At 32.4% G+C, this 16,122-nt stretch overlaps 1 protein-coding gene across 1 annotated transcript; it reads left to right on the forward strand.

Moving 5' to 3' along the window:
* Positions 1 to 502: 502 nt before the first annotated feature.
* On the forward strand, positions 503 to 13,807 carry LOC128174092 (probable serine/threonine-protein kinase clkA). Its single transcript, XM_052839728.1, has 3 exons — positions 503 to 647; positions 13,292 to 13,394; positions 13,558 to 13,807. The coding sequence occupies exons 1-3, from the start codon at positions 503 to 505 to the stop codon at positions 13,805 to 13,807; spliced, it is 498 nt and encodes a 165-aa protein (XP_052695688.1).
* Positions 13,808 to 16,122: the final 2,315 nt, after the last annotated feature.

Consider the following 16,122-nt stretch of genomic DNA (forward strand, 5'->3'; position numbering starts at 1 on the left):
CAGCAACCAATCCATACAGCACCATGAGTGGGGGCAATTCCTTCTGTAAATCACAGTGTGACATTGACGATCTATGTAACGGATATTCCATTGACCTTTCTAAAAATGGCTGCTATCTCAGTAGTTGTGCTACTTATACCGATGTTCCATCTTGTTCGTCGTGCTACTTTGCAAGTAAAAGTCCTATAACTAGCCCAGACGTGTGTATGCCGCCTTCAACAGCAACGGCTACAACAACGACGAACACGACAATAACGACGCCAATGACAACAAAGACGCCTACATCAATGACAACTATGACGCCTACAGCAACAACGCCAACAACAACTCCTACGACAACAACGGCACTTTTGAATATGACAACGCCTATGACAACAACAACGTCTTTGATAACAAGGACGCCTACGAGAACAACATTGCCTGCGACAATACCGACAACTATAACAACTATGACGTCTACTGCAACGAATGACGTCACACAGATTGTAATGAACACCACATCATGTGTCTGCATCTGCAGGGAGGTAAACCAAACGGTGGAAGAAAGAACAGAAAACAGAAGAAGGGAATTAATCGTAAACCAGAAAGGGCTCACATCAACCACCAGGAAACGCACTTCCGCCCCAGATATTCGTGTGACGTCGAAAGTGATAGCTACTGTGGTGGCTATTATTGGCTTGGTTGTGTATGGATTGGTTTTTTTTCTTGGAGATATCATTTCTGTATTTAATTTTATTTATACAGAAATTCTGAACAAAAAAGCAACTGTTGAACCTGTTTGATATATTTTGTTCGTCGCAAATATGATATTATTCCGTAATTTTGAGTCGATTTCTCTAATCAATGCTAATATTTGAATAAAAAACGATCTCAGTATCAACGCCGATATGACCCAAACAAAATTCAAGATTTGCAATTCAACATTTTAAATAAGATGTTTGAGATTCGTGAGTCAAAATTCAATATTTAGTAACAAATTGTTTATGAACACCTTTATCACAGTGACACCATACTGTAATAAACATCCGGAAATGACGTTATCCACTGAAAAAAATGTGTTTATCTTTTGTTATATTACCTTCTGTATGATACCATACAAGATAGATAATTAAATTAATAACGAAAACGTGGATTGGCGAGCCTAGGTAAAACTTCTCACCCTTTGTAATTTTGATACTTTTTAACCAGGGTTTATTTTTTCCTTAATACGTTTGAACCCGATTTTGTAAACATGTTGTTAATTAGGAGAGAACAGTTTTTAAAATCTGTTTTAATCCAAAAATAAAATCATCAGGTGGGTCTTAGCAATGAATCTAATTGGACAATAAGCTAATTGTTGAGGTTTTATCACATCAGATCTGAGTTATTTGAGCGGGTTTTTTTTTTTTTTTTTTACCGTTTCTTATTTATTTATTTTTTTAGTTTTCTATTTGTTTACCCCTTTACTCTTGCAAAGGGTTAATTCTCCCTAGTATTATACATGCATTTGACAGAACAAAGTTTATAATATATATTCGTTCTTCTTTATACAATTATTGAAAATGTGTTAAAAATTCGTCCTGACAACGAGAGCGAAAGAATGATATTTAACAGGTCGCAAATAGTTCATTGACTGTACATATATATGGTTTTTTCTAAATTCAATATTCAAATATTCATCTTTTGAAGAACATGTCTTACTAGAAGAGTCTATCTTTTGTTATTGTTTTCAAAGTTAAACAGTTTGTTTTATATCAATTCAATGTTCGAGTTGATAAAGACTGATACTATTCGATTGATGTTATTATTCGTTATACATATCTCTCTCTCTCTTTCTCTCTCTCTCTCATTGCCTCCAGAAACAAAATTAAAAAATGAAATATGAATTTGATAATAATAATAAAAATAATAATAAACAAATATTGCTTTAAGGTCAAACACCGAACAAAGTGAACATTGCCATTGATTTAATTGTGTTAATGAGAAATATACCTACGGAAAGTAAACAATAAAAAATATAACTGAGCCAAGCGACCAAGATTTAAACAATGAATCATCTACGTTATGCCAACCAACCACCTTCTGTGTGATTGAAGAAAAACATTAATAAAACAAATCAATATAAAGTTTGTATGTAGTCCACAGCCAAGGTTAGTTGATAAATCAAACAGAAACATGTCAAGTAGACAACACACTAATTAGCAAAATTGTATATCACAAAAGGGTCTAATTTACTAACTAAAGAATTTTTGCCAGTTTTAAGATGTTGACGTTTTATTTGTTATTCGTTATCACAATTATTTCAAGAAACCTCAAAACAGTGAGCCTGATTACCCCCCCCCCCCCACACACACACACACACCACCACCACCCCCCCCCCCCCCCACTGATCCTTACACTAGTCAGGGATTGATAGGGGGTCATCTTCACACGACATTTACTTCTGGCAAATTTGGGAAAAGCTTTAGGTAATCTATAAACATTCTTCACAAGATAGGGAAAAAATAGTTCATACTTGTTTTCTGTCTTCTACTTTTTAGTATAAAAAAAGAAACGTATGTTTTGACTTTAACTTTATAGCATTCTGATTTAAATTAATCAATTTTTCAATGCATTCAAAAATTATCTGTCGATTCCGTATCAACATTTTTGATATAATGTTCCCATCATTTTGGTTCGAATATTACAGAGAGTTAATTTACTTCTTTGCAATATTTTAAAACCTACATAAAAATAGCTCATGAATTACCAGTGTTATTTAATCGGTGAATTTCTTTTTTAACATGTTTCTTATAGAACAAATATCGTGTTAAAAAGCGATCAAAACAATGCACAATGTAGGTAAAAGCATACGGTCATTATCTGCCAAAAAGTGGCGATCATTTATGATCCACAACTGCCGTGTGTTTTTTTTTTTTTGCATTTATCACCAAATTGTGATAAATGCTTTTAATTCCTGTGCAAGCGCGACAACTCTGCATCATTGTTCAATTCAAACATCCCTGAGACTATGATCGTTGCATATACACATTGTTTCATACGACTAAGCCTCTAATAGATACTGATTTATCAGACGACGGTTACAAGGCAGACGAGCAGCTTAAAAAATTTCACCCACCCACCCTTCCCATTTCACATAAATAAGGGACAGATACTTGCTGCTTTCTTGTTGTGTTTTCAGTAACTGTTACATTTGGAGTAAACTGTGTACCTTGGCAATCTGCGTCGACATGTGTGGACTGGACTTGAGCACACCTGTTTGGATAAATTCGGACTGGACTTGATAGCACCCTGTGTTGGAGAAAAGTGAACCGGACTTGGAACCATAAGGTCTCCAATTATCGGTAGTGACTATTCCTGGATGTGGGCCAAAGTTGGTCAGTGTGCAATTTGCTGTGTGTTTGACGCTGAGTTTATAGTGTATATTCATGGACAATAAGGTAACACAGTTCTCTGTGTAGAGGGTGGTTTTGCTTTAATTAAGGCAATATTGCCAATTGGTTGGCTTTTTTGTTTGTGTCGTACAGGCACTTGGGCACAAGCAAGTAGTTTGTGTAATATTTGATATGAATATTAATTTTTCGTGGGATTATGGTAAATTCATACTGTCACAATCTGGGTTGGGGGCGGCGGAATCTGGGGATTACCCCGAAGGAGGATTTCTCTAGTATCTGTCTCAAAACTAGGGGGGGGGGGGTATCCATCCTCAGTGCTGGGGAGGATTCAGGGGTCACTTCATTGGTACATGAAGGACCGGCTTGACCCTTGGTACCAAAGGCAAGCTTGGGGGGCCTACCCCTGTGGGGTGTGTTATCACCAGGTGGGTTATACCAGGGGAGGCAGGTAAGAGTTAAGGCCCGAGTCAGAACTTGATTTCCTCCTTGGGTTGTGGCAGTCACTCAGGTGGGCACCCAGAGGACTGTTCCCACCACAGTTGCCTGTGGGGGTACTATCGCGCCAGTGACCAGGGGAGGTCACCCCTGTAGGTGGGTAGTGTTCCTTGGGTTCCGCCGGTATGGGCTTACTTTGTATAAGTAGATTGTGACAAAACTCGCCACTAAATGTTATTACAGTCTTATTATCGGAAATAAATTCTAATGCTTATTTGCTTGCTGTTAATTCTAATATTCGGTGAATCTGGGATTAAAGAAGAAAAATCATTTTTTTTTTAATCTGTATTAGTTCTTAATGATAAATTGATGATACTGATACGATCATTTTTTAAAGACATTGTGAACAATGGTCTTACTCGTATCAATAATCTGTGTTATGAATATGTATAATATATCTACATGAACCTGCAGCGTATGTTTGAAACCATGTATTAATAAAACCAAAAAATCAATGAGCATTTGTGGTCAGCTAATTTTGAAAGAAACCAAGCATTAAATTAAAGAGATACACTTAATTATACTTGTGATTGAATGAATTGCATCGTTCCTTAGTACAGGAACATTTGAGCACTTTAAATGGTGTCGATATATCTTTGCAAGTCCATGAAATAATCTCTTTATATGAACAAATCCAGTTCCAAACGATTGAATAATTCGGATCTACCTGTGTAGCAGTAGTGTAGCTGTGAATATGAATTCAAAGGCAGAAATAAATATATATATATATATATATATATATATATATATATATATATATATATATATATATATATATATATATATATATATATATATATATATATATATATATATATATTTATATATATATATATATGTTTAATAGTTTTTTTTCAAGTTTACCGTATCGCTCAGTATATAGAAAAAAAATGATAATGATAAACTGATGTCCTGCTAGGGATCGATCGCCGAATCTGAAATAGAATGCCCTACTTTATGAATATAATCTATTCAATTGAAGGTTTGTTTCCTTCTCAGCTTGAAGTCTTTTAATAAAACTAGCATGCCAGCACCTCAATGTACTTATCTTTAAGTAGTGTTCAAATACGTTACAAACTGAAAGTATTACTTATGTGTAAGTGTGTTGAAGTTGCAATTTACAAAACGGGTAGATAAAACAAATACTAGAATTGAAGATAGTAATACAAACCTAAGTAACATTATTGCTTCTACAGCCCTTATCACTTATGATGGTTTTTTTGAGAATCTTTAGCAATCTCCTTATTGATTAAGACATTTCAGTTTTGTTTGCGACCAACTATTGTTTCCTTCTTTCTACTGATTTTTTCAGCGTCTGGTTGTATTAATGCAAATGCAGACACACATAGAAATGTGAAGAAATTTTAACCCGTGTAGTGCCATTTATAGTCATAATTAACAGCAAAAAAAGCTCGTCACCTAGAGATCTATGTTTCTATAAGGATACCATCAAAACTCTGTTGGATGATTAACCTTGTTTGTACATGTGTTTAAACATCTTGCATCTTACGATATTCAAAACGAGTGATGACGTCATACATAATTTTTCTTTTTATGTATTCCATCAATTTTACATGAAATGAATGTTTAAGTATAAATTACAACATAATTCATCTAATTCAATGCAGTGTTAATCAAACAAAAAATTCTAATTCCGGTGTGATATTAAAATTATCCCAGGGAGCTTAGTGATCAAGACAAAAACAAGATGATAAACATTTCATTGGATTTTTGTCGACCATCGCTTCCGAAAGGATTCAAACACAAAAAGTTGTTTATAAGTTTAACTGGTTTTTATGTTTTTGTTAATAGTTTTAGCTAGCTTGATTATCTATAATGTACAATTGGCAAATATACAAAAAAAAAACAAACCTTGCTTTATTATTTTATTGAGCGCTTCCGTTTCCGGTCCCGAGACATAGAACCTTGTCTTTTCGAGATCTCAAAATCTATATTGACATGAACAACCAAACTTCTTTGGATGATAGATCTATGTCTTTAGATGAATGATATATGTATGTGCATGTTATTTTGATTTTGTTTAATCTGGCGTTACTTCCGTTCGCATAGGAAGTACTCATAATTTTTTTTCTTAAAGCAATATGAGCTGTTTTGTTTTTTTTTTTTTTTTATTTTGCTGCAAAAACCTGCTAGTATGATAAGTCTGCATATAACTTAAACTTTTATGATAAATAAGATTTGAAAAAATCATTAATTTTTGTCAAAGGAAATATTTCTCTTCTATGGAATATATAGCAAATCAATTTTTGTACAGGACGACAATAATTCAATTTTGCTCCAAATAAGGCTTCTTAATGGCCTTTTCCACAAAAATATGGCTAACAGAAATTTAAAAACCATGATATTTTTGTCATTTTAGTAGAAAATAACATTTTGGTAAAAAAAAAAATTCAACATGAAAAATGCAGCTCATATTGCTTTAAATATTTTTATTTTTCTTTCATGAAGCATGGGAGTAAAAAAATCAGTAATAAGTAATCTCTCTCTCTCTCTCTCTCTCTCTCTCTCTCTCTCTCTCTCTCTCTCTCTCTCTGCGTAAAAGAAAGTATAACACAAAAGGTTAACCCAGTGAATCGGCAATTCTTTCAATTCTATTTTTGATAAATAGGCAGACTAAAAGTAAACATTAAAAGCATGAATTGCAATCAATCGACCAAGTTTTCAACGATGTTTGGTCTACATTAAGTAAAACTGGTTGACGTTATGTAGATCACACATCGTTTCAAATGAGGATTGCGAAAACGTTTAATTTTATATGGGTTTTTTTAATGATCCCACAATGGTTATCGTTCGCGCTTAACGTTTGACGATTGCAATATTGAAACATCGTGATAATAATGATTCTGTACAATTTGTCTTTTTCAAACGTGAATATAAGAAATAAACAGCAATGTTAAAAAGTTCACCAGGATATAAACTTGGTTGGTACGTGATTAAATCTTTTAAGAAGCCCCTCGGGCTACACAAGATTTCCAAATGTGACAAACCAACTTCATATCCAAATAAACTTTTTAAACTGATCTTCTTCTTTTTTTATTATATTCTCACATGCTTTTATGAGATTAAATTTGAAATCAATATTCATTTTGGTTGTAAACGTCATCAAAATAAAATGGTGATTTGAAAGTAAAAGATGTGAAGGAAGTAGTTTCTAGCCTAGTAGTTAATGATGTCTTCGTATTAAAGCTTGTTATTTTAAATACAAAAGTAAGTCTTAATGATAATCTGGACTCACTTTACAAACACGCTTTTAGAAAATAATTCTTAATTGTCTTTCTTTTAAATTTCCTATTTTTTTTTAAATGGAACTTAAAAACTTCATATTCTAAAGACATTTTTTTCATAAAGCAAATAGTGTCGTACATAAGTCCTATAAAAACTATTCATATGCTATATACGTTTTGTATATTAGTTTTGACCAAAAAAAGTTATCCGAAGTGAATTATTACATCCAAAACAATTTACATTCGCCGAATGTAAATTGTTTCGGAGTATATTTCCCTTTCTTTTTTGCATCTGGAATCTGCGACGTTTAATTTTTTTTATGAATACGCGTAGCCTGTTTGAATATTGTAATATTAAACGAAAGGTTTAAATTTACGTCATCAATTTGATATGTTATTATGAAGATATATTTTCATCTAACAGGTATTATTCCCTCTATTTCTTATGGAAACTTATAGTTAATTCATAGCTCTATAGAAACAGCCAGACTGAAATCGACACGCCCGTTTATCGATTGGTTCTAAATCTACAGCGGCTGAAACTGACAAGAAACAGAAATCAACACACCCTGTTTACCGATTGGTCCACACCTACAGCGACCTATGAAAAATCACGGACTGCACAAAATAATCATAATGATGTCAGACTCAAAGTCTTACAATAAACGATTTCGCTGTTTCTTTTAGCTAACGTACTTAAGTACATTAACAGTAATTTAGTGAATTTTAATGACTTTTTATAATCAATTCATCAATTAGATAAAATAAAGATGTTAACATAAACAATAAAATGCGTTCTTTAATGATTCATGCGGATTATGAAGGTAGCGATCATGGCTAACGGGGGTAATGTATTTTTTCTGCATTGTCACTACCTTCATATCCCGAATAAATCACCAAAAGAAGCATTTTATTGTTTAAATAAAAATAAATCATATAAATCCGTTTATAAAAATGATTATTTAATAGAAAGTCTCTGTATTGACTGCACTATATTTCTAATTTCGAAAGTAAACTTAGTATCATAATGAAGTCCAAGAGATGTTCGACTTTTCCATATGTTCTTGCGTTCACCGTTCACAGTGGATTCACTTATGTTCTCCGTTTCGTGCTCATCGTTCACAAAGCGTTCACTGTTAGCTTTCACTGTGTGTTCACCGTGCGTTCACCTGCGCTATCCGCTCTGCTCCGTTCGTGCCCACCGTTCACAAATCGTGTACTGTGCGTTCACTGTGCGTTCATATTGCGCTCAGCGTTCAATCAGCTTTTACTTTTCGTTCAGTCCGTTTTCTATTATATTCATTCGGAACTCAAAAGTAAAAGGATAGGTGTTTGCGAGTCACAGCAAAATGAGAAAAGAACGCTGAGTAAAGGTTAAATGACACTTACACATCAACAACATCATTTTAATCAAAATATAATCCTAATTATTGAAAGTACACATTCTTGAGCAAGTCCGTAGTAACAAAAAAAGTGTTGATGTCCAACCAAAAATGTACCGTTGCCTGAAAATAAAATGAATAGATCAAATTAAGAAATGTAAGCTTACTATTTATCCTTATGAATTTATACATAAACAAAAAATCCAAATGATTTATCAATAAATGCGATGTTTTTAATCATTTATAAAGTAATCATAATTTCACAAATCATGTTTACTTACCATTTATAGCCGAACAAATCATGCAGCAAATTACTGATAAACTTACTGACATGTATTTATCATATGGTAGGGGGGAATGATGTAAATGTTTGCTTAAGCAATACTTCAAAGTTCAATATCTGTTTTATTCGCTATAATGGATATATCAAACGAAAACAAAAATATAATGCTGAGGCTTACCTGTTTGTTTACCTAGTCTTTTACCTACTTTGGTACTCCGCGTACAATGTAATATTTCCGATTTACAGGTAATTAAGTTAATTTTGTTCTAAAAATATTCGGTTTTATGTATTGATTAGAAATTGTCATTATTACAATTTTCGATGACTCGTTTATAAAAGTATCATCGTCTACATTTCTGTCTTTTTTGTACACTTATCCCTACATGTAAATATAAATGTTAAGTTAAAGAAAAGGACAGGATATTATTTTTTTTTGCAGAACAGGATGCAGGATACTGTAGTCTATTTGGTTTTTTTTTCCTGATTACCAACGAAATACAATATAAGCATAACTCCCGAGGCACTTCGAATAAATCGTTCATCTTGCGTACACAAAGCGTTCACATCGTTCGCCGTGCGTTCACCGTTCACTTTGCGCTCCATTTGCGCTCTGCGCTCCATAAGTGCTCACTAAATGCAGCGTGCGCTCACAGTTTGTTCAGAATACGCTCACCATTCGCTCAGCATGCGTTCATCGTTTACTCACCGTTCAAGTAGAACGTTTCAGGGACTGTTATATGGCTATTTCACGTCTGTTTCCTATCAATCAATGACTTAGAGCATATAAAGTGGCTTTAGGGACGATACACAAATACTTCATACAAAAATAACAAAATGAGTGAACATAATCTATTAGCCATAAATGTGTTGTTTTTTTACTGGATGTCGGCAGTCCTATGACACACTTAGGTTGTGGACACAAAATTGCGTTATGAAAATTTGCAGTCCTGGTGTGTTATAGAACCGACAACATCTAAATATATGCATTTAGTGCTAAAACTATTAGTGAATTGAAATATGAAAAATAGTCAAAAAAACTTATTCTTGTGTTTTCGAACTTTTGATCAACATGTTGTGTATTTTAGCATTTTATGTATATATTTCTAATCTAGCTTGTTTATTTTTACTCTATGATTAAAGGTACAGAAATCTTATTACTCAAAATATAACAAATAAGAAATAAACCCCAAGAAAACTGTTTGTTCTAAAACGGTTTAAAAACTTTCTTATATTCGGCATTGAAGGGTTGACTAATGAAAACCATATTCTTTTTTAGGAATTTATGTTTAATAGCGCTCTATGATCTTATAAAGCCCTCCATAACTGTGGACTTAAATTTACCTTTTGTTTGTTTAGGGCATCCAAAGCTACTTATCAAACAAACATTATTTTCAGGGCTTTAGCGGTGTGTTTGCTAATTAACAATAATTAGAAAAAAGTGACACATAGGGAAAAAAATCAATTAAGTTGCATCTTATCCTATTTAAGCCTTCTCGAACAAACAATGTGGTTATATGAATATGTGCAACTGTGTGCTTAACTATTTCACAATAAACTATACACGGTATACGGTTCTCACCAGGATATTGATATTAATGCTAGGAACTTTTACCTCAATAAATTGTTCTACGGTATGTAACATTTTTGTAAAACGTATTTCTTATGATCATTAGAACTCAAATGTAACTTAAATCAAAGGTTTCTTTCTATAAAATCTTTAATAACCCTATCAAAAACACGATAAGGGCAGTAACTATTTTTATGAAGGAGCTAATGGTTATACTTTTAAATGTCTAAAGATGTCTCCCTATATCTATTTAAAAGGTTGTTTTTTTCTTTTACCACCCTAAACCATAGAGACATTAAAACGTGCTTAAATAGCAGATATTCAAATTGCAATGACCTTCGACATTTAAGTCATTTTGTACGTCCGGTGTAGATGCTCCCATCCATAGTTGTCTTAGGTCTCTATGATGAATAGTGAAAATTTTGGAAGTAAATTTAAGGAAATAGCAATTAATAATTTTAGGGGCTATAACTGTGTGATATCAATTCTAAACAAAGAAACTAAAATGGATAGATTTTTTTTCTATCCATTTTATTTTCTAAATTTAATTTCTATTAGTTTTTAAAGTTCTGTGTATATTTATGTGGTCATTTGCAAAGCCTGTCTCCCCTACAGAATACATTACCAGTTATTTTACTAGTACAACTTAATTAAGAGCAACCCAAGTAAGCAAACTAATTCGTTCGCGTTATCTTTCAGCACTTCTAAACAGACCATCAGCTGTGTCGGACGTGATTTTTCTGTCTCGGGCTTATGATCTTTAATCCAAAGATGTAGTTGCCACGTTCCGATCTGATGTTATATATATTATTATTTTTAGTTTAATGCTAGGTTAGTAGATGGTTCGTTTGGTGTATATATATATATATATATATATATATATATATATATATATATATATATATATATATATATATATATATAAAGTCTAAAAAAGTCATAGTCTACAAATGTAACTTCTTAATTCAATAGTTTGGTGTTTCAGATGCATTCAAGGTTTTCATACGTTGTCCTTGTATGGACAATTGAAGGTAAGTTAAATGAAAAAACAAATTTGGTTGAAGCAATACTTTTTGATAATATTGAATTCACATATTTAAGGTCATTATCCATACGTCACAAAACAACGTCTGACGTAATTCACGCGTTATTACGTCTTATCCGTGCCCGATCTAATTGAGACCTAACGTTAAAAGGCGTATTTCAAAACAAAGAAATCAAGCTGTCATAGAAATTGATTCAAAACAAATATATCAAAAATCCTGGCAACTGCAATCAATTAGGCCCACCGGGGTATTAATCAGCGAAATAACATGACTAGGTTGTGTCGATTGCGTACTCGTTTTGAAAATATAGACCGCTTACTTTTGTGCTGCATAAACATCAATCCATTATAAGGTTGAATTTAATCAAATTCTTTTAACATTAATCCCTGAAAGTCCATAAACATCCAAAATGAAACCCTGATCGAGATCTATATTTCAGTGCATAAGGGAGATAAAAACACAAGGGGAAATAATTTGACCTATATCATCTTTATCCTATTCGCTTAGCAACGAGCATAGATTTGTTTTCCACAAAAAAAAATGTTTTTTGAATTAAAAACCATGCGCTGAAGAGAAGTTATTTCATTATAAGAACAGTCTTTAAAACCAGTAAAAAAAAAAAGTTTGAATAGAGGTTTTGTCTTGAAGGCATATATCAGGTAGTTAGCATTATCCACGCATGTATCCGCAATTTCTAAATACCGATCTCGATCCATAATACTCACCGATATCCAAAGAAACCATCTTTTGCGATTTAAATGATACAGATTAATCTACAGTTTGTTTAAATCATATTTTCTATTTAACAATTATGAAAACATATTTGTTTAGAGTTATGAAATAATTAACCTATGCACAGTTTTATTTTTACAGATCTTTTTTCAAAATATATATTTTAATGATTTTACCAAAAATATGCCAATTGTGATCCTGTAAAAGCCGGTCCCTTGGGTATTTTATTTCCAATTGATTAATGGCGTTAAGATGTAAATAATATCAAAATTTTAGAGAATTCTGTACGTAAATAAAATCATAAGAGCTTATATTCTCTTTGAAAATTTATTCATTTTATCTAATTTGTATGCAGATTTATCTATTTTTTGATAAATAAGCAAGTGTAACATAAAAAATTTTGTTTTGAAATAACAATTCCTTTATTTTACATAGGATATAAGTCAAAAAAAGAATTTGTAAAAGTCAAATTTCAGGCTTAGGCTTATATTCTTTGTGTATGAGAAAAGCGCCATTTCCGCAATCGGTTCTATTTTTAGCAACGGCCCTAGCTTTTATAATACCGATGGACCAGCTAACAGGGTAAAATTTTATAAGAGCATATCCTCAGATACATGTTTGAAAAATATGAAAAAATTCTGTACGCATTTTATTTATCTAGTGGGGCATGGACCATTACCTTAAGATATTGTTAAGAAATGACATCGTCGGAAACTGAAGACAAGTCTCCAATTCGCTTCATGATCAGTTTTCTCTTTTGTAATTATTAATGCGCTAACAATTTTTTTTTGAGAGGGTATATTTTAAATGTGTGTGTAACTAGAATAACTATAAGCCATATTATTTCATCCGACTGTTCTAAACGTAAATAATCTCCAGAATTAAAATCATTTTCATTACCGTATGTTAAACTTATTTCACATTTCGAAACAAGTTAAACAACTTGAAGTCAACCTCATTGGATCACAAGAACGACGCGTTTATACATTGTTATATCTTATATAAGAAACATTTATCACATTGTTACAGTGTCATCTGTATGAGGAGCTATCTACATTTTACATTATAACTACAAAGAAGCAACCGATATATGATAAAATTCATTATTAGAAATAAAAACCTTATAGTATTGCATCTATTTGTGAACAAGTTACTCTTACGTTTCAGTATCATTAGTACGAGGCGCTAGCTACGTTTTACATAATAACTACAAAGCCGCAACCAATCCTTACAGCACCATGAGTGGGGGCAATTCCTTCTGTAAATCACAGTGTGACAGTGATGATCTGTGTAATGGATATTCCATAGACCTTTCTAAAAATGGCTGCTATCTCAGTAGTTGTGCTAATTATACCGATGTCCCACAATGCTCTTCAACTTTGCAAGTAAAAGTCCTATAACTAGCCCAGACGTGTGTATGTCGCCTTCAACAGCAACGGATACAACAACGACGACTACGACACAAATGACAACACAGGCGACTACACCAAAGACGACTTTAACCACAATCAAGACGCTTACAGAAACAACGCCAACAACAACTCCTACGACAACAACAGCACTTTTGACTATGACAACGCCTATGACATTAACAACGTCTTTGATAACAATGACGCCTACGAGAACAACATTGCCTACGACAATACCGACAACTATTACAACTATGACGTCTGCTACAACTAATGACGTCACACAGATTGTAATGAACACCACATCATGTGTCTGCATCTGCAGGGAGGTAAACCAAACTATGGAAGAATGAACAGAAAACAGAAGAAGGGAATTAATCGTAAACCAGAAAGGGCTCACATCAACCACCAGGAAACGCACTTCCGCCCCAGATATTCGTGTGACGTCGAAAGTGATAGCTACTGCGGTGGCTACTATTGGTTTGGTTGTGTACGGATTGGTTTTCTTTCTTGGAGATATCATTTCTGTATTTAATTTTATTTTACAGAAATTCTAAACAAAAACGCGTCTGTTAAATTTGTATAATATATTTTGCTCAATACAAATATGATATTTGATTAGTCAAATTTTCTGCAATTTTGAGTAGAATTCTTTGATAGATATTAAAAGTTGAATAAATCAGTTGTCTCAGTTCTAACGCCGAGAAAACCAATCGGTATTTGAGATTTGAAATTCAAAATACGACATTTGAGATTCGTGATTCGAAGTTCATGATTCTGTACGTAAGTGAACAAATCGAATCTTTGATATGAAAACTTTTATAACAAACTGTATTAATCTACCGTACATGATGTTACCCTCAGAAAAGTGTGTTTATCTTAAGTTTATTATTTTAGTTTACTTTTATTACCTTCTGAAATATTTCATACTGAACAAATGATTAAAAAATAAAGATATTGTTTGAACCCGATTGTGTAAACTTGTGGTGAGTAAGAAGAGAACATGTGTTAATCTAAATAAATTAAAATTGGATCGAATAAAGCAAAATTATGTTTGTATGAAATAAATTGAAAACGAAAATGTCAAGAAGACAACACACTTATTAGAATTGGTTGAATCAATGATGTCAAAATATTGAAACTTATTGATTGAACGATATTTGGCATTGAATAATGTTGTTTTCGTTTTTTTTTTATTTTTCATAATTTTTTAATGAAATCTTAAAGCAGTTAGACTGATTAAACTCAACTCCCCAAAAGTATCCTTAGGTATTGATAGGTATCGAACAAAGGTAATCGTTGCACGATCTTTACTTTTGACCAATCAACGAAGGGGTTTTACTGCTTTAAAAAAATGTATTTGACGTGTTTACAAGAGAATAGCAAAATTAGATCAGTTCCTCTTCTATCTAACACCCAATGTAAAAGAGTTACACACTTGTTAAAACAGAAAAAAAGAATGCCTGTGACTGTTTGAGATATATTTCAATTGTAACCAAATGAAGAAATAATGTGAAGATAATCTCTAATCGGTACTTTTAGACCCTAACGACTGTAAAGAGAATTGAGGCGGTTTTAAACAGACTGCAAAATAATAATCCTCTTTTCAAAGAGGATGGGAGGTCTGACAATTAGCCATTAGATTTGCATTTAAATCCTAGATATGCTACTTTAAGTTATTGTATGCCCTAATATATATATATATATATATATATATATATATATATATATATATATATATATATATATATATATATATATATATATATATATATATATATATATATAAAATACACATACTTTAGTTTTAAAATCAATTACGTTAAGTTAAAACAAATCACGACATTTTTTGCCTGTTACTTTCGAGCTATTTAAATTGTATTTAATCCCCTTAGTCTTAAATGCAGGGTAAATTTATATCAAAACAATAATGTGTTCATACTGAATCTAGCAGCACCAAACATACACCCTGAAATTAATTTCTAAATATTGACCTTAGATGGACAACGGCTGACGTAGCGTCTTAAAGAGTTCAAGAGTTCTTAATGGGAACTTCTTCGAGAATTTAAAGTTCTAACGTTATTCTACGAATTTCAAATTGATATCCACCAATTAAAACATTGCTGTGAGTCAATTCTTTGTCATTATAGTATTTTATTTCTCATATTGTACCAGGCACTCTCCAATATTATGGAAGCAAGGCCAATATTAAAGCTATTACATGACTGAAAAAACCCAAAACATCAAGAAAGAAGATTTATTGAAAACATGTGCATAACTGTAAATATTGTAAATACGGAAAATTACCGTGTTTTATAGTAATTGTTAAACATTTAGTTTATATCCTTCATGAGCAGAAGAACACAATATAAATCTAAAATTGTACCAACGGTAACCATTTCAAAGTTTAAAATTAACTTAACGGTAACATCCCCAGCTGTTATTTTAATTTCTTTAGCTGATCCAAGAGAAACACTTTCATTAGATTTTACTTTTTTGGACTCTGATGCTGAGACAGTGGACTGTTTTTGTATCAAATCACTGACGCTCTGCTTTTGTTCCTCCGAAGTACGTTTGTATGCGCGAATG

This window comes from Crassostrea angulata, chromosome 2 (assembly GCF_025612915.1).
Source record: "Crassostrea angulata isolate pt1a10 chromosome 2, ASM2561291v2, whole genome shotgun sequence".
Classification (NCBI taxonomy): domain Eukaryota; kingdom Metazoa; phylum Mollusca; class Bivalvia; order Ostreida; family Ostreidae; genus Magallana; species Magallana angulata.